Here is a 26951-nt window from a genome sequence, read left to right on the forward strand (position 1 = left end):
CTTCATTATGTTTCTTGCTTCTCCACATATGGTCAAAGGTGTTATGTACAGAGTCACAAAACTCTTTGCCTCTCATGAGCAATGAATCAGGAGTATAAAATTCATTTATTTTGCATAACTCCCTAAACAGTTCACACCAAGGACTATCAGTGTTCTCCATACTATTAGAAGCAAACTCCTTAGCATTTTTGAGTCTCATCATATTAAGCAGCCAACTCCAGAAACCCCAAAACCAGCTAAAGAAATTTGTCCTTATAATTATATTTCTCTAGAACCACTCCTGGTACTAAAAGTTGAATTAGTCAGGGTTCTCTAAAAGGACAGAACTTCTAGGAATGGTGAATATATGAAGGGAAGTTTATTAGGATAATTGATTCACATGATCACAAGGTGAAGTCCCACAATAGGCCATCTGCAAGGTGAGGAGCCAGGAAGCCAGTGCAAGTCTCAACACCTCAAAAGTAGGGAAGGCAGTAGTGCAGCCTTCAGTCTGTGGCTGAAGGCCCAAGAGCCCCAAGGAAATCAATGGTGTAAGTCCAGGAGTTTATAAGCTGAAGAACTTGGAGTCTGATGTTTGAAGGCAGGAAGGATCCAGCACAGAGGAAAGATGGAGGCCAGAAGATTCAGCTTGTCTAGTCCTTCCACATTCTTCTGCCCACTTTTATCCTAACTGCACTGGCAATTGATTAGGTGGAGCCCACCCGAATTGAGGGTGGGTCAGCATCTTTCAGTCCACTGACTCAAATGTTAATGTCCTTTGGCAACACCCTCACAGACACACCCAGGAACAATACTTTGAATCCTTCAATCCAATCAAGTTGACACTCAAATTAACCATCACAACTTCAAAGAGTAATACTTCAAAGCAAGAATCACTGATAAAGTTTTCACATCATTTCCTAAAGCACTGTAATGTATCATATACATGGGAAATAATAATCATTAACATCACCATAATCATCAATTTAATTTAGAAATAATACCATTTTTTCTCATTATCATGTTATGTAAATGTAATGAAATCCAAATTTATGTTGTGATAGACTATATTTTATCTTAAATTTTCAGCAGCTTATGGGTACATTACTGTAATCAAACTGCTTAGGAATACTTTAAATCAATCTAATTGCTCCATCAAAATCACATGTACAACTATAATGCCAGGCTTATATTTTTCTTAATTAGTATCTCATTATCACAGGAAATTAAAACTACATGATGAACTTTTCACCTAAAGGTTGAAATTTGGATAAAAATTATATTTAGACAGGTAGATAAAATTCTTTTTAACATCATATACAAGATAGAATTCACAATTAGAAAATATTTTTACATGGAAATGTTATTTGGTTGACATATACTATATCATATTGAATCTAATTACTATAGGAATAGATTCAATATGATATAGTATATGATGATACTTATAAGTTCATACTTATTAGTATGAACTTCTTAGTATCAAAGACTCTATTTGGGCCAGGCGCAGTGGTTCACGCCTATAATCCCAGCACTTTGGGAGGCCAAGGCAGGTGGATCACCTGAGGTCAGGAGTTTGAGACCAGCCTGACCAATATTGTGAAACCCCCTTCTCTACGAAAATTACAAAAATTAGCCAGACGTGGTGGCATGTGACTGTAGTCCCAGCTACTAGGGAGGCTGCAGCAGGAGAGTCACTTGAACCTGGGAGGCAGAGGTTGCAGTGAACCAAGATCATGCCACTGCACTCCAGCCTGGGTGACAGAGTGAGACTCCATCTCAAATAATAAAAAAAAAAAGATGCTCTCTGATATATCTTTAAATCTCATGGTCTGTAATACTTTCTGGAATGTATGGATATGTGCATAATTAATATATATAAATCAACATTATATCATAACTTTTATGTATTAATATTTCAAGAAAATATTTATCATGAATATAACAACCACATTTTAGTACTCATTTGTTTATTTATTCCCTAGACACAAATTTTACAAAAAATAAAAATAATGTCTTCCTCAGATGAGTTTCCAGCCTAAAGGACATCAGACATAGTGAACTGTCAATTAGAATACTGCACTAAAATGGTTTGTTGTTGGTGTTGTTTTTGAGACAGAGTCTTGCTCCATCACCCAGGCTGGAGTGCAGTGGTGTGATCTTTATTCACTGCCACCTCCGCCTCCCAGGTTCAAGTGATTCTTGAGCCTCAGCCTCCCAAGTAGCCAGGGTTACAGGTGTGTGCCACCATGCCTGGATAGTTTTTCTATTTTTAATAAAGTCGTGTTTCACCATGCTAGCCAGGCTGGTCTTAAACTCCTGACCTCAAGTGATCTGCCAGCCTTGGCCTCTCAATGCATTAAAATGTTAACACAGAAAAGAAGCAAAGCAGCAGGATGTCAGAAGAGCAGACAGAAAGATACCTGGGAAATCCGCTGCAGTAACATGGCATCTAAACTGAGAAGTATAAAACTTAGGGGAATAATAGTGAGAAGAAGGTAAAAAGATAATTTCATTCACAGAAATAGCATACATCAAGCTCTAGAAGTGGAAGAAAGCATAAAATATTCAGAAGAATATACAGGATTTCAGAATAGGAAAAAAAAAAAAAAAGAAACAGGATGAGTACGAGGTGTAACTCCTCTGTCTGTGGTCTCTGTGTCTCTGTCTCTCACCATACCCTTTGCCTCCCAATAATGAAGAAAATCCAGATGACAAATATGATTTTTTCTCAGCATATACTGATATTTTGATTTTTATCCTGAAGCAAAAATGTATACACCGAGGAGATATAATCAAAGACAGAAATTGATCTTACCAGTATTTTTGAGCATTTATGTTGGTTACAGTGTAAACCAAAAATAAAATTCTAAGCCCAGCAACTCACTGAATGGACACCTCCTCTCAACCAAGGGGATTCCAAAGTAAATCTGAAAAACTAGCTCAGGCTGTGATGATGGGAAGGAGAGTCAAACATGCCTCACAATACTCTCTTCCTTTTGGAAATCAGGCACAACTGACCAGCAATAACATTAAAACAAAGATCTTATGAATGACTAAACAGACTCTTTGTAGCAATAAGATAACAAATTTCACCCTGACTCTAGTAACATCACATGACAAGACAGATAGCCAGGCCTTAAAAGGAATCAAAGTAATTTACCCCAAAATATATTTATTGGATATATTTTGAAATGGGCCTGCAGTGCTATCTCTCATGGAGGAAAATTTACATTCTGTAGATAGTTTTCTTTCTTTTTCAGGTCTTTTCCTGATCCCGGAGAGATTTAACTAAGAATCTAGTACCTTTTTGGGTCTGATAAGAGACGTTTACCATCTATTCTCTCTGAAGCCTTCTACTTAGATACTTCATCTATATAAGAGCCTTGGTCTCCACAACCCCTTATCTTAACCCGGACACTCCTTTTTATTGATTCCAGGTCCTTAAATAATAACTTAACACTCTCAACCAATTGCCCATCAGAAAATCTTTGAATCCACCTTTATGGAGTCACAGAAGTATACTGGTGAATAAATTATCTTTATGGATTTCCCAGATAGCTACAGATTATTTTAGACATGGAATAATTTAATGTGCCATTTAAAAGTAACTGAACTAAAGAGAAAAGTCAAAGAAAGCCTGTATCAACCGATAGCATTCATTTATTTTATCTTACTGAGTTTGCACTAGTATAATTCAGTTTTGTGGCATAAAAGACTAAGATTCCATTCTTGAAGCTATTGTAGTTGTAATTTAGAACACAGTTACACAATTGAATTTAATCTTTTTTTGGTAAACTTTCATTTTAGGTTCAAGGGTACATGTGCAGATTTGTTATGTATGTAAATTGCGTTTCATGGGAGTTTGACGTGCAGATTATTCTATCGCTAGGTAATAGTTTTTTGATCCTCACCCTCTTACCACTCTCTGTCCTCAAGTAGGCCCTGAAGTCTGTTATCCCTTCTTTGCATTCATATGTACTCAAAGTACACTTACAAGTGAGAACATGTGGCATTGGGTTGTCTGTTCCTGTGTTAGTTTGCTTAGGATAATGGCCTCCACCTCCACCCAGGTTTCTGCAAAGGTCATGATCTCATTCCTTCTTACAGCCCCATAGGATTCCATTATGTATATGTGCCACATTTTAAAAATCCAGTCTACCATTGCTGGGCATTTGGGTTTATTCCATGCCTTTGCTATTGTTAATAGTGCTGCAATGAACATACACGTGCATGTGTTCTTATGGTACAACAATTTATATTTCTTTGGGTATGCACCCAATAACGGGATTGCTGGGTCTAAGGGTAATTCTGTTTCCAGTTCTTTGAGAAATCACAATGCTGAATTTTAACTTTTTTTTTTTTTTTGAGACGGACTTTCACTCTTGTCACCCAAGCTGGAGTGCAATGGCACAATCTTGGCTCACTGCTACCTCCACCTCTCGGGTTCAAGCGATTCTTCTGCCTCCCAAGTAATGGGGATTACTTACAAGCGCCCATCACCATGCCCAGCTAAGTTTTGTATTTTTAGTAGAGAGGGGGTTTCACCATGTTGGCCAGGCTGGTCTCAAACTCCTGACCTCAGGTGATCCACTTGCCTTGGCCTCCCAAAGTACTGGGATTACAGGCATGAGCCACCATGCCTGGCCGAATTTTAACTCTTATAGTTATTCCAAAGAGATGTTATTTTTAAATAAAGAAACAAAATAACTCCAGTGTATTTTAATCTAACAAGAACCTTGTGTTCCTTAGTACTTTACCATTTTCAAAACATGTTCAATTACACTTCTCATTTGGTTCTTGGAAACACATCTACTAGGTACAATTTTAAGAAGCTCTGCCTTGTCCTTTGAATGTAAAGTGGGCGTCCTCAAAGCCTGGTGGTTAGATGTGTTCTGAATGTGACTCATTGAGGATAAGTGATCATCATATATATTGGTAGATTTCAGGCATTCCATCTTCTTGCTGAGTTAGTTAATAGCTATCATAGAGCATGGAGAAACTGTGAGAAGATCTGGATTCCTGTCTTGAGTCCAACACAAATCATAGGAAAGATTATATCAATGTTTTTTCATCTATCAATAGATATCTATGTATGTATAGTTTTTAAACTTTGTAGATGAGCAGGACACTTTGTTAGACAAAATCTTATGTGGAATCTCAATAGATTACGTCAAGAAAATAGTGGGTAATGCTAACAGCTTCTCTTTATTCCTCATGAAACCACGTAGCACTAAGAAGAATAGCAAGAGAACTATAAGTTTATATAACACCAAAATTCTCTTTTATATTTAAAATTCATGTTTTCCAGGGTTTATCAAAGGCTGCAATGGCAGTTCCCAGTGAACTCATTTCTAAAACAGATTTTTGATTATGAATTCTAATTATGTCACACCTAAAACTCTATCCTATATGACATGTTCTTCTGACAATGAAGCTGACATTTCTTTGGTCAAGAAGTGAGGTCTATCCTCCTTTCCTTTGAGTATGGAAGGGTAATGAATAGACTAACAAATTTGGACTTTGCTAGTATATTAAGTGTATAATTGTCATTTTACATTTATCTCCTATCCCAAGAACGTGATGTATTCCTTTATTATATCTGTAAGTTTATTGGCAGATTCCTTAGGATTTTTCATCTACAAGGTCATGTCATCTTTAAGCAATAATCATTTTCTTTCTTTCCATCTGAATACCATTTAAAAATTTATATTTGGGTCTGATTTCAATGCATAAAACCCTCAAGGACAATGTTAGAGATATATGTATATATATTTCAAGAGCACATATTCTTATTCTGTGCACAGTGTTAGAATAAAAAAGTCTTTTACCATGATATTAGTTTCTCATAGACATACTTTATCAGGTTGAGGAAGCTGCCTTTTACTTATTATTGCTTGAGAGTTTTTATCATGAATGGCCTAGAGTTTTGTCAAATGCAAATTCCAAGTCTATTGAGATAGCCTTGTAACGTTTTGTTCTTCCTTGTGTTAATATGGAGATTGTTCTCGGATGTTAAATCAACCTTGTGTCCCTAGGATAAACACCCATTCGTCATAATGTATTATCTGTATAACTTGCTGCTGGAATTAATTAGCTACTGTTTTGTTAAGGAATATTTGTACTTATGTTTATAAGAAACAATAGTCAGTGATTTTGGCTTTTGTGATTTTTTTTAATTGGTTTTTGTATCAAGGCACATCGGATTAGGTGGTAAGTGCTTCCTCCTCTATTTCTGAAATAAACGGTAAGAAAATATTATTTGTTCCTTAAATATTTGATAGAATTCCCCAGTGAAGCCTCCCGGCCATGGGCTTTACTTGGTGAGGAGATTTTTCATTACAAGTTCATTTCTTCACTGTTTTAACTATGCTAAGATTTTCTGTTTATTCTTGAGTCAGTTTTGGTAATTTGCGTTTTGTTGGAATTTGTCAATTTCACCTATGTAAATTATGTTCTTTCGTAAAGCAATTTAACATATTCCTTTATCATTTTTTATTTCATTTATAATGATGAGAAGTAATGAATTCATCTCAGATTTTGGTAATTTATTATTTTCCTTTTTTTCTCTTAGTTTAATCTGTATTTTAAAATATTAACAATAAAGTAGGTTCTAAATCAAATGGACTCAAAATACTATAAGATCTGACTCTGATATTATTGAAAGATAGAGAGAGGAAGATCTAACAAATCGTTGTGAAGGTATAAGGGACAAACATAGAATTATTTCTTTGTTATCTAATATGAGCCTCAAATTAGTAAGTAACTATCTATTAAATATAGGCAATGTGGAACAATAATAATTAGAATTTAAATGGTTTCATTATTAGGAACTTAACACTTAATTGTGTAAGACTTTGATTATTTAATGTTTACTAGGTTCATAATTCAATTTCCTTCGTAAGTATTCAACAGTAACTAATTTCCACATGGTATTATTTTCAAATAATTGTATAATAATACTCATGCTGAATCAAGGTTAAATGAATTTCCTCATTGCTGCCCCAAATATTGATCAGATGAGTCAGTAAGAAAATAGGTCATTACTTTTCAAAATAATTTAGTACAATATCTCTCTATATAAATTAAATAATACTGTATTACTCCTATGCATTATTCATTCTTGTGAAAATTTCAATTCATATTTGAGTACAGTAGTTCTAAAACTGAGACGGTATTGCTTCTCAAATGGCCACTTAAAAATATGAGGTGACATTCTTAATGTTTAAGTATGAAAAGTTTTGAAAATGTGTGATAGAAGAGAGAGTAATATTATTAAACAGATGAACTTGTTCCTCATTTTCAACAATGTAAACATGTTTTTTGTTATTTTCTCTCTATTTGGACACCTATTTTGTATTGCCTTGTGGCATTTCATCTTTAGGAATTGAGATGTGGTGTAGGATGTCTAGTGCTCAGGGAAGTTTCCCTGAACAAAACATTGTCATAGCTAAAATGCCAATAGTGCTTCTGGGGAAACACTGTTAATAAAAAAAAATTACAATATTAAAAATAAGTTTGGGACGATTTACTCATAACAGATATTAGAACTTATTTTGCAGGATAGAAAATAATTTACAACTAGCAGAACAGAATTAATTTCTGATAGATAAACCAGGCCTAAATTCATTTTAATAACCTTTTCTTATATTATAAAACAAATCTCTAGGAAAACTCCTGTCCCCTGTGGAAGATATCCCATTGTCACATCAACTTAATAAAACAAAACCGTAATACTGGAAAAAAGTAAAAAAGAGATTTTCCTTTTCATGTAGCTGCAGGACTCATACATTATATACCATGTAAAATAAAAAGTAGAAACTGAGTTTTACATTGCCCAGATGTTGAGTGGTTTAAGTAATTCACATTCATTGACTAAACTTTATAAAATGAATTAATCGTCTTTTTGTAAGTAGCTATATGATTGTCAAAGTGGTTTTTTTTTTTTTTATCTAAAGCTCAATATATGATAGAGTTTAAGAGCATGAGCTGTGGAATCAGAACAGCTGGAATCAAAACCTAGCCTTACCACTTTCAACTTATGATATTTGAGAAGTTACATCCCCATCTCTTCAGAGTTTCACATACACAATGGAGATAAAAATAATGCCTATATCATAGTTGCTGTAAAGTCTAAGTGAGTTCATCTTTGTAATGTGCTTTTGAATATTTGTACATTGCAAGGATTCTAAAGTATTAGGCATTAGGCATTGCTCTTGTCTATAATTTCCAGTTTCTTTAGAAAAGTAAACCTAGTTTAACCAACTTGTTGACTTTATTTATATTTTATACTATGCAGATAATGAATAGCAATGACAGAAACAGATCTTGATCATCTCCACAAAGTATAAATGGTAATAAGAGTAATGATATTTACCAAAATTTATCAAACACCTTGTAAAATATCATCTCATTTAATGCAACATGACTGTGAAGCAGGGCCTATGAAAACCGTATGTTTCATACAAGGAAACTGAGTTAAAGAAAGGTGAAATAGCTTGTGAAAAATGGGCTAAAACGTTTCTATCAAATAAGATCATAGCTTGTGACCAGTATCAATTTTTAAATTATATGTATTTTCTGAATAATTCTCCAAGATTATTAATCTACCTTTTATAAGCATACCCGGTGTTATAAGAATGAACCATTTATAAGCAATTTATATTATCTGTGTTGGTATTGGTGCAAATAATGAATTTCACTGTCATATGTGAATACGAGAATGGTGTTAAAGCTATTGTGTCAAATGCTTGTTATGTATTTTTTAAATGAATTTTAACTAAGCAAGATATTGTATACCTTTCAAAATCAGTCATGTGGAACAATTTTGTATGCATTCTTTGAAGTATTCTAGATAGACATCTAAAATAATATTATAAGTCTTTGGTGGCATTGCAGAAGAGTTTAACTCATAAACCAATCAATAGAGAAGGTATGATGCAATAAACATGGCCTTTGCATTTTCGTAATCCTGGGTTTGGATCTAAACTCCTCATTCATTTAGCTTTCTGCCTCTGGGCAAGAGGTCTTTCAGCTATGTGCAACAGCTTATCCATCTGTAACACTTCATAAGGTAAAATTATATATTGCACAAGTTCAAATAGGTACATTATTTTATACTTTATTGTTTTATTTAATTATTTTCTAGTTTTATACAGTAAATGACAGAGATCCAGATAATAATCCATAGGTTGGGACCAAAACCTGTGATGGGATTTTGGCAGAGACATCTTGTCAAACTGACAGTCTTTTTGATACTAGGAAGTAGGAAGAAGGAAGTTATTGCAAAAATGTTTATTACTTCCTTTATTATCACCAGCAAGTAATTTAAGGAAGTATATAGCTTTCCATAATCCGTCTCTTATTTCTACTTCCTTAGGTTTATTTTAATACTTTTCATTTATAAAGAGCCTTTTTTTCCCTTTTGGTTTTTTTTTTTTGTTGTTATAATTCTTCTTTTCAGGAGGAATCTTCTAGGAGGAATCATTTTGAGTGAGTCATTTAAATATGTAGATTATTCAACCAATAACGTTTCATTATGTGGGTACAACATAGACAATTTTTTATCTGAGGAAAAATATCACTGTTGGTAAAGATTCGTTCTGTGAACTAACCCCGGTACGATAACTTAGTCATTCTTTTAGAAAGGGCTACACTTGATGCTAAAATATCAATTAAATAGTTGGCCTTACTTTGGTATTGAATTCTGGGGGGTTCCAACTACAAGACGATAAAAATAAACCTTTTTCCTATAAGAAGAAGGATTTTTTTCAATCCGGAAAAAAGCCGAATTTTTTTTTTTAATTTAAATACCATTTATTGTAGGAGCAATAACTGACCGGATTTTGTAATCATCTTTTATCTTTATATGTTTTTAACAGGTAACCCTTTATTAACCAGCAAAGTCAATATACTGATTAATGTCCTAGATGTAAATGAATTTCCTCCAGAAATATCTGTGCCATATGAGACGACCGTGTGTGAAAATGCCAAGCCAGGACAGGTATCTTATAAATATTGTTTCTTGAGTGTATAAAGACCCATCATATGCATGTATTTTAAGTTATAAGTCCAGACATGAATGTATACACATATATTTATTTTTCTGAATCAGACCTTTCATAAAATAAACCATAAAAGATATTAAACTCTTGTGAATTAATGATACAGATGAATGGATGTGGAGGTGATACGACATGGACGAAGTACTGATTGCTTAGTGAAAATTCTTTGTATAAAGGTCTACACTTGTGGATTCTGCTATGTTTTTCTATTCTCCTACTGCTGAATTTCTTTTCTTTTCTTTTCTTTTCTTTTTTTTTTTTTCTTGATACGAAGTCTTGCTCTGTCACCCAGGCTGGAGTGCAATGGCACAGTCTTGGCTCACTGCAACCTCCACCTCCTGTGTTCAAGCGATTATCCTGTTTCAGCCTCCCAAGTAGCTGGGATTATAGGCATGTGCCACCACACCCAGCTAATTGTTTGTATTTTTAATAGAGATGGGGTGTCGAGGTGTCTCCTTGTTAGCCAGGCTAGACTTGAACTCCTGACCTCAAGTGATCCACCCGCAAATTTCTTTCTTTCTTTTTTTCTTTTTCTTTTTTTTTTCTTTTTTTTTAGACAGAGTCTCAGTCTGGCACCAGGCTGGAGTGCAATGGTACGATCTCTGCTCACTGCAACCTCTGCCTCCCGAGTTCAAGTGATTCTTGTGCCTCAGCCTCCCGAGTAGCTGGGACTACAGGCGCCGGTCACCACACCCGGCTAATTTTTTTGTATTTCTAGTACAGACGGGGTTTCGCCATGTTGGCCAGGATGGTCACAATTTCCTGACCTCGTGATCCACCAGCCTCTGCCTCCCAAAGTGCTGGGATTATAGGCGTGAGCCACCGTGCCCAGCCCCCACTCACAAATTTCTAAAGAACTTGTGACTGTAAACCCAGTAAGCCAGTCACTTTAGAGTGCATTCTCCCAGTATATTTCTTATTTTGCTCACGTGCTTGTATTAGTTGCACAACAAATCTTTTAATCTAACCTGAAAATGCAAAGCTTCCCTCTCTAGTGGCCTTGAGGAGAACATCTGGGTTATTTTTAAATGTCTGACTTTCATTTTTCTTATGAAGTTAACATTATTCTGTGAAGATGTAGTTGTGGGAAGATGTTATGAGGAAAGAAGACCACAAAGTTAATGAAACCGATTGTGAATGGTTTTATGTTAGGTGGTGGTAGGTTGCCATTTTTTCTTTTTTCCCCCCAAAGTCTTATGAATGAATAAAGGAATAATATAAAGGGAATCAGACATGGGAATTTTTTTTTTTCTTTTTTTGAGACGGAGTCTCACTCTGTCGCCCAGGCTGGAGTGCAGTGGCTGGATCTCAGCTCACTGCAAGCTCTGCCTCTCCAGTTTACGCCATCCTCCTGCCTTAGCCTCCCGAGTAGCTGGAACTACAGGCGCCCGCCACCTGGCCCGGCTAGTTTTTTGTATTTTTTTTAGTAGAGACGGGGTTTCACCGTGTTAGCCAGGATGGTCTCGATCTCCTGACCTTGTGATCCACCCGTCTCGGCCTCCCAAAGTGCTGATATTACAGGCTTGAGCCACCGCGCCCGGCCAGACATGCGTATTTTTAAAAGAGTAAGTCATGAAACAAAAATATGTTTAATCTAATATTGTGAACTTACATTCCAAATGGAAAAAATGGAAAATGCATTGGTATGCTTTGGTTTATTCTGTTGTTGATCAACTTTAAATAGCATAACTATTCACTTGAGTAAATTGAAGTTTTAGTTCTTGAAATAAATCTTGATATTTAAAAGAATATTTTTGCTGAAAAAAGTCATTCTTTAATCTTTAGTATCTTTTCCAATTTCCATGCTTTACATCACTTAGTGGAACCTTTGTCCCATAGTTCTAAACCTGTGATGTCTACTAGTTGTATAGCTACTAAAATAAAATTAAAATTACATGAAACTAAAAACTATATTCTCATTCATACTAACCACATTTCAAGTGCTCAATACGTGGTGAGTAGATATTATTTTGGTGCCTGCAGACATAGAATATTTTCATAACCATGGAAACTTCTAGTAGACTGTGCTGCTTTACTCTTCCATTTGATAATTTGGGGACTCATTAATCTTCTAACATCATAACTCATTTTGTGATATTTTCTCAAGTAAGAAATCTGCATCCTTAATTTTGGATGGGCACAGAATGCACTTAAAATTTATCACCTTAAGTGCATACACAATTTGTATGGGATGAGCCTACAGTTTTCTTTAGTTTCTGAAATCCTAGTTGCTACAAAAATATTTGGGCCCAAATAAATAACCCTATTTGGTTGTTTTGGGAATTTGAAGAGGTTCACCAAAATTCATCAAGTTAGCTATTTTCCACTTTCAGGATGCCTCACTAAACAAAGATAAAAAAAGCCAGTTCTTTAGCTTTTAGGTGATTGAGGATATTAATGATTTCAGATCAATTAGAATTTCATTTCTAATGCTCCAAATGGAAGCCTTCGGGAATAGAGCTCCATTTAATGCTGTATGTTTGTCCAATAAATTAAAGGATTTGTTGAGTCGAGAAAAGGAAATTAGTTGAAATCAATGTTATTTTTTCATATCTGAACAAAATTTTGAAGAATATCTTGGACTCTTAGAGGCTGTTATTCTAAAATATATTTATGGGGCTTTTTGTGTCCAATTGAGTCATACTTTTCTACAAAGCATAACCCTGAAATGTCCATTGAGTTTTCAGGGATTGTAATATATGAGAAATTAGTTGTAACATATTGTAATATATAAGAAATCTATATATGAGAATGTAAGTATTTTCCATTTTTGAGCCCTGCCATTCTGCCACTGGCCTAAGAACTATGCAGAGGAGCTGTCTCCTCTGGATTATGCTGCTATCTATTATCTGCCTATCGATCATCTACATTTCATGTATTTATTCTGAAGAAATAAGAATAGGAGGAAAGATGATGCTATGTAAATCAGTGAAGATTTATATGGGAGCTGTTTTCCTTGGGGCAGGGACTCCCAAGTGACACTTCCAGATGAGTTCCAGTCTATAACAAAGTCTTCATATCTATATGCTGTTCTAAAGGACTTTTCTTTATTCTAAGAGTTATATTCTTGATAGATTTTGATGTCATACATTTAATTTAATAAATGGTACTAGTTTATAACAGTTAGAGGCAAAATTTGACAGCCAGTCCCCGAATAATATATAGAAATTTTCTCAGTGAAATAGAGTGATCTGCAGACATTGGTTTAGGTGAAGGAAAGTTGGTTTCATAGTGTCTGTATGGTGATTCACTGACTAAGTAGACACATTCCATGATTTAGACTTTGGTGCTGAATAATGAAAGTCTCCCCGTGACCATTTTAAAGCTTAAATAGAGTCTGTGTGACTAATTCACACTAAGACAAAAAATCAAAATTCATACAAGAGAACCAATTAATTTGTTAAATTAGAAATTACTAACACTGCACTGGATATCCAAGGTCCCAGTGATATCTATCTATCTATCCATCCATCCATCTATCCATCCATCCATCCACCCACCTACCTACATAACTATCATCTTTCTATCCATCCATCCATCCATCCATCCATCCATCCATCCATCCATCCATCTATCCATCCATCTACCTACCTACATATCTATCATCTGTCTATCCATGTGTGTGTGCAGATAAACAGGAACATAGATCATAGTCATAAAATTGAGTTTTAACTGAATTCTCGTGCTTAATAGCATCAGTGTAAGATCACGTAATGCATGCTTTACACACTGGGACCAGGATATAGTGTCTGAAATCTAGAGCCTTCCTCTTGCAGATTCAAATGTAGTCTGAGAGCATGATTATCTGGCCAACACTCTGCCCTTGTCATCTCTCACATACACTTCCTGAAATTCTGTCTGATGCACAGCCATTGGATATGTTAATAAATACATGCCTCAAAGCCATTTTTACTTGCTTGTCTATTTAATGGATTGTAAATTTCACAGGTTGATTCTCAGAAGTTATTTTTATTCTCCGAGTATTTAAGGGCATTTCATTGAAGTACCAGGCTTTTAACTGTAAGATACACAATGTATGGGAGCAATTTAGGAAAAATTTTGTAACAGGAACAATAGTGCTTACTCTTTTAAAAATTCTTTGAAAACACAATTTGTATTCCTACAGAATGAAGAAAAACATAATGAAAGCAGATATACTGCTTTTATATCTCTCCTTCTCATCATTTTATTTATTTATGAAAATAGAATCATTGTTACAAAACATAACTCATACTAAAATTTTGCTATCACAAGGGCTTTTAGATAACCAGAGATTTTGTTTTCAGTAAGCATTTTTATATTCAGGCTAGAAAGCATTTATTTGATCTAATTTAAAATGCAAGCAAGTACATTTTAATTTTACTTTGCTTATTAGTGTGAATTTTTAATGCTGGTTACCTTTTTAGTTATGCAGGTATCAATTTGAAATTAGCCCATGTTCTGTAACTGTGCCTGTTGTTATTCCCTGTAAATGTTAGAAATTTCTTTATAAAAATTATGTGTAAATAATTGACCTACTGTTATTGACTCCAAAAGTGTCATTTCTGTCTACCTGCATGTTTCATTAAATACATTTAGTAGCCTGGTGTGTAAAGTCTTCTTTGAAACTGATGACCGACTTCAAGTTTAATCTCAACTCTGTTTCAGATAATTCAGATAGTCAGTGCTGCAGACCGAGATCTTTCACCTGCTGGGCAACAATTCTCCTTTAGATTATCACCTGAGGCTGCTATCAAACCAAATTTTACAGTTCGTGACTTCAGAAGTAAGTGCAACCACAGAAAAATTTACCTCTTATCATGTATCTTTGTAAAAAGGCACAAAGGGAGGAATCAATACTTTTCTTTGAAGTACTCATTTTCAGAAAATATGAAATCCTTATATGAGAAAGGCAAAATTCTATACCTAGTAGTAAATTAAATATTTAATCTATACAGACTGTCTAGTAAGGCAAGTTGCTTCCATTGTGAATGTGGACAGTCTCTCAATGAGTCAAGCAAATAAAAGACTCTGAGAAATTGAATGTTTTCCCTGTTTTAAACATATCATTTGTCCCAAATGCACATTACTTATACTTACTAACAAGGAGCTCTTTAGAAACTGTTTTATTAGAATAACACAGTACAGCACAAGTTAAGAATGCAGGTATTGTAAACACATGTGGACACAAATGTTCATTGTAGCACTATTCACAATAACAAAGACAGAATCAACCTAAATGCCCATCAACGACAGACTGGATGAAGAAAATGTGGTGTGTGTGTGTGTGTGTGTGTGTAAATGCTATGCAGCCATGAGAAAGAATGAGATCATGTCTTTTGTAGGAACATGGATGGAGCTGGAGGCTATTATCTTTAGCAAACTAATGCAGGAGCAGAAAATCAAATACTGCATATTTTCACTTATAAGTGGGAGCCAAATGATAAGAACTTGGGAACACGAACAAGGAAACAACAAATTCTGGAGTCTACTTGAGGAGGGAGGATGGGAGGAGGGAGAGGAGCAGAAAAGATAACTACTGGGTACTGGGATTAATACTTGGGTGATGAAATAATACATACAACAAATCCCCATGACACATGTTTACCTATGTAACAAACCTTCACGTTACCCTCAAATCTAAAATAAAGGTTAAAAAAATAAAAAATAAAAAATAAATTTAAAGAATGCAGGTGTCATATTTGAAATGATACAGGTTTGCATTTCTGCTCCATTACTACCAAAATGACAGACTTTTAATCTATACAATTTTACTAAATCAAGTCAACCTCATAGTATTTTTTATTAAATAAAATCATATTTTCAAAGCCTTAACAAAATGCCTAAAACATGTTGCCATCAAGATCATTTTAGCCACCACCAGTGCCATCATGGTTATACTTACACTTTTATTTATTTATTTAGAGGGAGGGAGAGATATGATTTGCATAGTTTATAATGAGAATTTGCTACTTAAAGACGAATGAAGAGGAAGGAATGAAACTCTTTAAAAATAAATTTGTGTAAAATTTTTTTTTACACATTAGTGTAAATGAAACTCTAGTCATTAAAAAAAAAAGCCACTTAACAATTACAGATAAATAATTCTACCTGCAAAGAATAGAAACATTATACTTTAAATGTGGACTATATCTATTATTTAATATGATATGGAATACAACTTTTTTTAAAATTTAATTTTACTTTTTAACATTTTAGATTCAGGTGCAGGTTTGTTACATGGGTATATTTCAGGATGATGAGGTTTGGGCTTCTAGTGATCCCATTGCTGAAGTAGTGAACCCGGAACCTGATAAGCAGATTTTTTTTAGCCCTCTGTCTTCTCCCTTTCTCCCCCTTTTCAGCATGCCCAGTGTTAGTTGTTGCCATCTTTGTGTTCTGTGTACCCAAAGTTTAGCTCCCTTTTATAAGTGAGAATATATGGTGTTTCGTTTTCTACTTCTGTATCAATGTGCTTAGGATAATGGCTTCCAGATGAATGCATGTTGCTGCAAAGTACACGATTTCATTTCTTTTTTATGACTGTGAAGTATTGCATGGTGTACACTTATTCTTCTACTACCACTACTATTGCCAGCACTCCTACTGCTGCTACTACTGCTAATGCTATTACATCTGCTACAATTACAATCATTACAAAAATATAAAGGACACTCGATTAGAAATATTAAGGTTGAGTATCAATCGGTATCTCTGACTTTATTAGGTCTGTAACCTTGGGTATTTTATGTCCTCTAAATTTCCATATTCTGTAAAATAATCATCAAAACACCTGACTTTATAACCCGATAATAACAAGATAAATTTTTATGAATTCAAAGCATATAGAACAAGTGAACAAGTTGTATTGAGATGGTGATGCTGATGATTGAATCAGAGGATGTTTTGAAGAGATTAGTTTGCTACAATGATTAGGTAAAGAAAATCAGAGTCTCCACATTTTATCACTGAAGGAAGTTGAGTAGGGTTTGCTGAATAAAATATGCAATGTGAGAAATGGCTATAAGTGAAACAGCAGTCCAATCTTGAAGTTATTTATAATGAGAGTGACTACATATTTTATCATAAAAACTGAAACACTTATAAAAAAGGGAGAAATATTAATAATGTTATGGCACAACAGCACACAAAAAATAGGTCTGTATAAGACAAACTGGACAATATGATGACCCCTTCGAGAAACTATTTCAGGAGATAACTTAAACCAATAATGTTAGTAGTCTTTAAAAGGTTTAAGCAAGAATATAACATATTCATATTTACATTATAGGGAAATCAGCTTGGATGTAGCATGGAAAATATATCATAGGGAGATAAAACTAGTTCTGATGTTATTGCAGTAAATGGGTGAGAGCCTTAGATTAGGGTACTGACCATGAGGATGGAGACATTTGGATGGAAATAGAATTGATAAGACTTCGTGATAGATGCCCTAGATTCAATATGTGTATATCATGTAATAAGACAAAATAGATTTCCAGGTCATAGGCTTCAGCAGCTAGGTAGATAGTCACATCATTCACCAAACCCAAGTGTTGACTATTTTCTACAATGTATCTTTGCTGAAAGATCCATTTCAGATTAATCGTGTTAATGGGAAACAGATGATACTGCCTCATAGCAGAGTGCTTTCTCATGGACTAAACATGTACTTGTCACCAAATTTCAGGTGCCATTTACCATGTTCCTTGTTTTATAATGAGTTAATTGTAAGGTATTTTTAGTGAAAAGAAAGCATTTAGAGAGGAAATAAAACATAGTATGTCTTTTTCTTCTCACTACGGACATCATAATAAATTTGTTATGGTCAATTTTCAATAAATAATAAATTGGGCTGGGTGCAGTGGCTCACACCTGTAATCCTAGCACTTTGGGAGGCCAAGGTGGACGGATCACCTGAAGTCAGAAGTTTGAGACCAGCCTGACCAGCATGGTGAAACCCCATCTCTCCTAAAAATACAAAAATTAGCTGGGCGTGGTGGCGGGCACCTGTAGTCCCAGCTACTTAGGAGGCTGAGGCAGGAGAATTGCTTGGATTCCAGGAGGCGGAGGTTTCAGTGAGCCGAGATTGATCCTCTGCACTCCAGCCTGGGTGGCAGAGTGAAACTCCATCTCGAAATAAATAAATAAGTTAAAAATAAACACTTTAAAAAGGGTTAGGCTGCCATTTGACACATACATTGAGTTTAAGAATACCAAATCCCTACCTCCTCCCAAGTGCAGATACACCAGACATTCTATTTCTATTAGTCATTTTCACTCAGATTATGAACTTCACTCCTAGCCTGTTCCTTTTCTACAGACTCAAGTGTTCAACCATCAATTGCTTAATATTTAAATGTTGATTCAGTTAATATCCATTTGTTCACCCCTAATCGTATCCCAAAAATTTTTCTCATCTTGGTGCTTCCTATTGCTGAAGAACCTGCCTAAATTTCAGTTATTTAATTTAAAGTCTACCAATAGAAAAATGAAATCTGATTGAAATAGTAAACATGTTTGTGACAGACTTGCACAATTGTAACATATTGTACACTTTTCTAAAGTTATCTTACCTTATTCTCAAGTATTATGTGTAGCTATACTAAACTACATATTGATACATTTCTAAAAATAAAGCATTTCTAGGGGTTACTTTGACACACAAATGAAATATTGTTATGAATAAAACAAAATTTCTGCTTCTTTGTGTAGAAATAAAAGAGCAAATGCATGCAAAAGAGCATTTTCAATAGAAGTATTAATTGCATTTATATAAAAGTAGTAATTTTTATTGTCTCACATTATTGCAAGTAAATATGATTTTGAATTAACCAGAATTACAATGAGTTACTTTTGAAATTATATTAAAGTAGTGATTGTTATAGTTCAAGGTGTTTACAATTTTTAATGTTTTTAACAAACCTTATTTTCCTTTCCGTGTTTCTTATTCCAGCTGATGTGCAGAGTTGAAAGTATTCCCATACATACAAACATATATAACATATATTTATAAACATATATACATATACAACATGTAGACAGAAAAATTCTTAATTTAAAATAGCCAATTGGTTTTAATATAGTTTAAAGAATAGGTTCTTATGTGAAATAATTTACATATTCATAGTTTAATATTTTATATTATGTATGAAAATATTTATAAAATTACTTTTTAATGAGATTGCAATGTCAGAAAAAAATTGATCAATTTAATTCACTTTCTGTCTTATAAAGTATTCTATAATCTTTCTGAACAGAAAATTTAATTCTCCTACCAGACAAGATTAATGTTTATTTTTCCTCTAATGATTATTTTGATTATATTTTGGCAGTTTTCATAATGTGAAAAAAAAAAAGGAAATAAGACTCATTTTTCCTGATTCAAGAAGAGCTTCTTACTATTGAGCAGATACCAACTTGCAGATTTGAAGTGAAGCTCATAGTAACCATGTTACCATAAATGTCATGTTTTGTAGACAACACAGCTGGGATTGAAACCCGAAGAAATGGATACAGCCGCAGGCAGCAAGAGTTGTATTTCCTCCCTGTTATAATTGAAGACAGCAGCTACCCTGTCCAGAGCAGCACAAACACAATGACTATTCGAGTCTGTAGATGTGACTCTGATGGCACCATCCTGTCTTGTAATGTGGAAGCAATTTTTCTACCTGTAGGACTTAGCACTGGGGCACTGATTGCAATTCTACTATGCATTGTTATACTCTTAGGTTGGTTTCAAAGTTAATCACTGTTAATTTTTTCTCGCTTGGTCTCTCTTTCTTTTCTTCCCCTCTCTCTCCTCTATATCTCTCCTCAATTTATCATGTAAACAAGCTTTTATTCATGGACATGTCATACCTAACTTCTCAATTTGTTTTGCATCCTAGTAATTGCTGCTGTCTAATAAGAGATTATATCATCTTTTTTAAAAAAAATATACTTGATGAACAATGGTTCTCAAATTCCAGTTCGATAAAGAAAGGAAGATAAAAGAGAACAGAAAGAAACAGAATATAAAGTAATCCTCAAATTTGTTTGTCTTTTCTGTCTAAACTGCCATCCAGAAGTAATTCTTCCGTTTTCTTGCATCTCCTTACATCAAAATTCTAACCACTCCCACTAGAACAGAACAGAATAAAGTATCTGGAAACACTCCAAAGGAAAATCATTGAAGTAAATGTATTCTATATTAACTCTGTGAGATTGAATATTAACCTATTAGGGGGTTCCCCCTTCTATCAACTCTGTTCAGTTTCTCCATTTCTTAATCCACTGCCAGATTCACAAAAGTAGAGAGAGATTTTCTATTACACCTCATTCCTTTAAAATCAAATGGCAACTGGATATTGTGGAATCAAATTGTATATGCATATTTACTAATTAACCAAAAATAATCTGACAAATATGGACACCTGACTTTATCTCTAGGAAAGAAAAAAATTAATTAGTAGGATGTAAGGCACGGAGTAAGGCATTAAATGGTAGTTTATGGAGAGCACTTCCTGAGTCAGAAGCTCATGCTGACATGGAAGGTGAAGTTCCAGTCCAATTGGTATGGTGTAGATGTGAATTCCATATGAGAAACTTTGGTGTGCAGAGCAAAGTATTCTTTATCCTTATAATTCATAATAAATTATCCCTGGCATCTCTTTGTGTTAATATAAACCTTAAGGACATCTTCCAAGTAATATTTTCACATCTGAAATGTAATGAGATCATCTAGGTGTTTAACATCAAATGAATTTTTTCTACCTCATACGCCTCTCTTCACTTGTAGCTGAGTCCTGGAGTATTTCTATATTGTGAAAGTTGTCAGAATCAAAATGGAGTCACTGATGTTAAGAAAACCCTGACAAATAGAGCTAGAGAAGACCATGGAGAGAGGGTTTTCACCCTTATATGCCTGATAATGAAAAAAACTGTAAAAATCCCGGCCCCGCACAAAGACCATCACAACCTTATACAAAATCACTTCTGCCGGGACATCTGCCCAGCAACTGCCTGTCCAATGTTGGACTGGCATCACCCTTGTTATTAATCTTTGTGGTCAAGGATAATTATTTAAAACAATTATGTATCCTCCTCATTTTTTTCTTTAAAAACCTTTGTCTTCCTTTATCTCCCTGAACACACACATAATTTACTATGGCACTCACATTCCCATTGCTATACTCTATTTCCAGATAAATATATTTTATTTCAGAGAAACTCTTTTGGTTTGTTATTTGGGTTGACAGTATCAACCTAACATGGCTTGGTACGTTCATTCAGGATGTTCTCCTTTGGCCTCTTTGGCTATCATACACTGTAGCAAGTAATCTACTCAGGTCATCCCTATCATGTACTGCCACTCATTTATCCGAATACTTCCTGAGCATCCACAGAGCACCAGCACTATTCTAGGCATTGTGAATTTTTGGTATACAGCAGTGTATATTGACACTCTTTGTCCAGCCATAAGGTCTGCTTAAAAATCCGTGTAATCTTTGACCTCCTTGACCAATGTCACACTCCTTTAGGTCCACTAGCTTGTTCTCAGCCATTCTCATATCCTTTGTGGGGTGAGAGGAAGCACAGAAAGTTATGGTGCTTGGATCCCTTTTAAATGGACTTCAGACACATCCAGCTAGTGTCTTTCTCAGCCATGGTGATTCTGAACCCATTTTATGTATAGGACTGGTCCATGAGGTCTGCAGTCTCTCACATACTCAGCAGAGGAACAAACAATAGTGTCCTTTGTTCTGAGAGGAGAACATAAACCCTTGGGAGAAGTGCAGGGTGCTAAACATCTCCCCAAGGCCCACTGTACAGAAGCTCTACGTGGATCTCCTCTCTCCTTCCAACTGGTCCATCTCTAATTTTGGAGGAGGAGAGAATAAATGAAATTTTATCATTATGCATTCTTGTCTACTTTATAATTCTATTAACAGGTGTCTTCCAGACTCTGCTATGGTAAATCAAACACACATTAGCTTTCACCTGTTGACATCACTATGGAGGAGAGGGGTTATTATGACAAGAAAAGCTGAGCACTGATGTCATCATTTGTATCTGTGCCTATTCGTGCATAGAAGAAATAAACACCATTGACTTAGTGGAGAGCTTTAAATCAACTAGAAATAAAGAGAGATTATAATTATACAAGTACAAAAATTAACAATTTTAAAATATTGTTTCAAGAAAGTCACCTGAATTCTAGGCACTTGATTTAAATACTGTCTCAATATGGCAGGACACAGAAATGAAATCGATGCTTTAGTCTGTAAGATTTACAAAACTAAGGTCCTTACGTTTTCCTTCTTTCCTTCTTTCCTTCCTTCCTTCCTTCCTTCCTTCCATCTTTCTTTTTCCTCTACTTCCTCTACTTCTCTCTTTCTTATTTATTGCCTATAAAAATAATTGTCACAGTGAAGATTTGGGCTTATCGCATAAAAAACATAAATTTCTAATTTAAAATAAGGAATGTTCCAATTGGGAAGTTAGCTATGAATGATAGTCTTATTTATAGATGATAATATTCAAGTTTTCTTATATTAGCGCTAACAATTTTCTGTATGAGTGGAATAACTATTATTTCATTTCTTCTTTTGTTGCAACACACACTTTTACCTGACCCTAAAATACTTGGAGGCCATTAACGAAACTCAGCCACCCTTAATCATTTTTAATTTTTATGGAGAGATGAAGTGACCTATCTGCTTTCTATTCTCAAATTGCAATTTTTGTCTTGTTCCAGCCATAGTTGTACTGTATGTAGCACTGCGAAGGCAGAAGAAAAAAGACACCCTGATGACCTCTAAAGAAGACATCAGAGACAACGTCATCCATTACGATGATGAAGGAGGTGGGGAGGAAGATACCCAGGCTTTCGACATCGGGGCTCTGAGAAACCCAAAAGTGATTGAGGAGAACAAAATTCGCAGGGATATAAAACCAGACTCTCTCTGTTTACCTCGTCAGAGACCACCCGTGGAAGATAACACGGACATAAGGGATTTCATTCATCAAAGGCTACAGGAAAATGATGTGGACCCAACTGCCCCACCGTACGATTCACTGGCCACATATGCCTACGAAGGGACTGGGTCCGTGGCAGAGTCCCTCAGCTCTATAGACTCTCTCACCACAGAAGCCGACCAGGACTACGACTACCTGACAGACTGGGGACCCCGCTTTAAAGTCTTGGCAGACATGTTTGGCGAAGAAGAGAGTTACAACCCTGATAAAGTCGCTTAAGGGAGTCGTGAAGGCTAAAATACAACCGAGAGGGGAGATTTTTAAAAAAGAAAAAGAAACACAAATATTAATAGAAATCACACACACACACACACATACACACACACACACACACACACACACACACAGACTTTCTGGGACAAGATTCCTTTGATTATCTGGTTTCTAGCAAGTTGTTAAATTAATCGTATTGTCAGTTTTGGTTTATTCTGCCAACACGAGGTACATCCTATAACGTGTACTTGCTTCGTTCTGTTGTTTTGTTTTTTCACAATCACGCTGAGACAAGCTCAGGCCTATTCAATACAATTTACTGACATGACAACCCAGAACGAAGATAGCTATGTGGCATCACGGTGGAAGAGTGTTAGATTTTTCTTAATTCCACTAAAGTGCCTATTGAAACTCTTATCATTTAAAGTGGTGTACGGTGCACTCTGCTGTGATGGTATTGCAGGATTCAGAAATAAAGAGGACATAAAACAAAGACATCTTTATGTCAAGAAGCAATAGCGACATTCTGACTCTCCTCATTCCTTTCGAGAACAGAAGAACACTTCCTCATCTCCACCTTCTTCTAATTCAAAAGGTTTTCTTTTTCTTTTTTAAACTGTATGCTCAGACATATGTTTATCCTATCCTTTCAGAAAATTGAAATAAATATGAAAGTATCAAGTTCAATATGTAAGTCCTGAATTCTAGAAACGATGTTTGATCTTAACATTAGTTCACATTAAAGCTGTTCATTAAAATGTTACTTTCTTTTCCAAAAAAATTAAATTAAAAAAAAAGAAAAGAAAAAATATTCCTCTTTATCAAGAGAGGCCTCAGGGCTCAAATTACACATTAAAATAAATATTGGTTTTGCTTAATATTGTACTGGCGTGTGGAAAATTGGTTTTAACAGTCACCAAATTCAGCTTTTAGTCGTAGATATAATTTCAGGTTATGTTTCTATGAAACATAAAAGTGCCATTCATTTAAGCATGGAAGGAGAAATTCATTGCAGTTTCTCAGAGTTTCTTACAATCTAGTGATTCTTTGATGAGCAGCAAAATAAAATACATATCAAATAATCGAGGATGGATTTATAAGATGTCTAAAAATATTTGTTATACATTATCGAAAAAATAAAAAATCGAGGACTTAAAAAATTCAAACCAATGACTGAATCCTAAAATGAATGCAAATTCAATTTCAGGCAGCTAATATACTTACTTTCCTTACATGGACTTCAACTTTGTGAACACCATTATCATATTGGAGCTCATAGTTGCCTCTTTGTTCTCTCATCTACAAAAATCTTAATGTAAATTATCCCTTACAAATTCCCTGTAAAGAACTTTCTAATTTGATGCGAATTTCTAAGTAATATTAGATTTTATAAGCGCATTAGTAAACTAAACTCACATACATCACTTTCAAGCGGATTGCACACTAGCCTGGAAAACATAAAAAGATGCAAACTAATTATAAAATAATACATTTTCTATGAATATAACTGCTTAAGTGACTACTGTAATACTGACACTATATGTATGAAATAATTAAAGTTACTTATGGGTCCATCCTGAAGATATGGTCAATATCTAGCTGGGTTTATGAAATACTTATAAATATATTTAATATTTGCAAAGTTTTGAAGCTAAAAATCCACACATGGGAAAAATAGGCAGAAGTATAGACAACACAAGAAAATCATATTCACCTTTATTCATTTATAAATGCATCCATCAAAATGATCTGACAACTCGTTATGCTGTGGCAATGGGGCCATTTGAATTCGCATTCCCCATTTCTTTGTTGATATCTCCCAGTTCCATATTTTCATTTTCTCCCTCTCAGGAATGGCTGATGAACTTGTTTTCTTCTATGCCATCCCAATTTTACCTTTATCTATCCCTAAGAACTGCATTATAATATTGATGTAGTGTGGTAATTTACAGTATGTTTGGGAAAGTATTTACATAACATGTTTCAAAAGCTGGTGAAGACATAACCATCCTGGAGAGAAAAATTAGGACAATTTTTGGGTTTGCCTTAGCAACATGATTTGCTATGGAGTGATGCATAACCCCTGAAGAAGCTTACCATGCAAGATTACTTCTGGTAGACAAAAAAATTCCCATCAGGAATTGCTGCATTTTGCATTTTGTAGGAAATCGAACTGCCTCTGCATGCGGTCATTTAGCAGAGGCAATGGTAGCATGGAGAAAACTTGGGGGGGGGCAGGTCATTTCAAACCTCATGGCTGAGATGCTGAACAAAAATATGAAATAGGTAGGATCTTATTTTCACCAAACTGTTGAATACTTTTTAGTACGTCCGGCTTTTATTTTTGCCACACCACTGCATTTGTTTGCTAGGTCTGCCATAACAAAATATCACAGACTGAGTGACTTAACAGTAACGGATTTTCTCACAGTTCTGGAGGCAAAACATCCAAGAACAAGGGGTTGGCAGAGTTGATTTCTCCTGGGAGTCCCTCCTTGGCTTGCCCATGGCCATCTTCTCTCTGTGTCTTCGCACGGCAGTCCCTTTGCGCTTACTCATGTCCCAATTTCTCTTCTTATAAAATACACCAGGCTGGGCACGGTGCCTGTAATCCCAGCACTTTGGGAGCCAAGGTGGGTGGATCACCTGAGGTCAGGAGTTCAAGACCAGCCTGGACAACATGGCGAAACCCTGTCTCTACCAAAAATACAAAAATTAGCTGGGCGTGGTGGCAGGCACCTGTAATCCCAGCTACTCCAGAAGGTGAGGCAGAGAGAATTGCTTAAAACCCAGGAGGCAGAGGTTGCAGTAAGCTGAATTGTCACCACTGCACTCCAGCCTGGGCGATAGAGTGAGACTGTGTCTCAAAAACAAAAACAAAAACAAAAAAAGATGCCAGTTATACTGTATTAGGACCTACCCATAAGAGCTCTTTTTATCTCAATTACCTTTGTAAAGGCTCTATCTCCAAATATAATCACATTGTGAGTTACTGGGGTTTAGGACTTCAGCATATGATTTTCGAAGAGACCAATTCAGCCCACATCAACCACAGAGATATTCATTACATATTCTTTTTTACAAACTGGCTTGGTTTAAAACACACACAAAACAAACCAAATATATGGGGAAAAAATGAATAGAAATGATTTCAGATACAACGGGACACCAGAGGAGAGATATGGGGAAAAGAGGTCTTTGGTGCTCATAAATTTAAGTATTATGGGATACCTTTTATGCTATGACATCACACTAGGCCTAATATTTCAATACTTGCAATATGTTGGGCTCTGTTTAATTTGTAATAACAAAATTACTGACCTTCGTTTAAGCATTAAGCACTATAAAATGTTTAGAACTTCAATGGGGGAATTTTGGCTATTAATAATAATTAAACCATAATTTTATTGCCTTGCATGTTTACTTTTATGGAAGTATATATGTATGTATTATATGTAACATGTATGTTACTTATATATATTTTAAAATGTTACATTTAATTGTATTCAATGAAGTATTAGATCAACACATATGAGTGCAACAATGTGATACACTAGAGATAATCCAAAATTGCTTTTGTACCAATTTCTCACCAGAAATGTGAGGCAAGCTCCTTCGCCTCCCAGTGTTCTGTTTTCTTTGGCAAAATTAATTTGTTGAACTTAGTGTTGTATACATTTCCTCTAAAATGTCTTG

The 26951-nt window shown here is 35.0% G+C and overlaps 1 protein-coding gene across 2 annotated transcripts in view; it reads left to right on the forward strand.

The window, feature by feature from the left end:
• Window positions 1–24138, forward strand: part of CDH12 (cadherin 12, type 2 (N-cadherin 2)) — a 1158911-nt gene extending 1134773 nt beyond the window's left edge. The window contains exons 12-15 of one of the 2 annotated variants that reach the window (XM_011933446.1): window positions 9861–9982; window positions 14691–14808; window positions 19502–19753; window positions 22762–24138. In XM_011933446.1, the coding sequence (XP_011788836.1) occupies window positions 9861–9982; window positions 14691–14808; window positions 19502–19753; window positions 22762–23261 (992 nt within the window). In that variant the 3' untranslated portion in view covers window positions 23262–24138. The remainder of the gene's footprint in view (window positions 1–9860; window positions 9983–14690; window positions 14809–19501; window positions 19754–22761) is intronic. The other variant, XM_011933447.1, reaches the window with a different exon arrangement.
• The last annotated feature ends 2813 nt before the right edge of the window (window positions 24139–26951 follow it).

The sequence above is a fragment of the Colobus angolensis genome, unplaced genomic scaffold (genome assembly GCF_000951035.1).
Source record: "Colobus angolensis palliatus isolate OR3802 unplaced genomic scaffold, Cang.pa_1.0 Scaffold127, whole genome shotgun sequence".
Lineage (NCBI taxonomy): Eukaryota > Metazoa > Chordata > Mammalia > Primates > Cercopithecidae > Colobus > Colobus angolensis.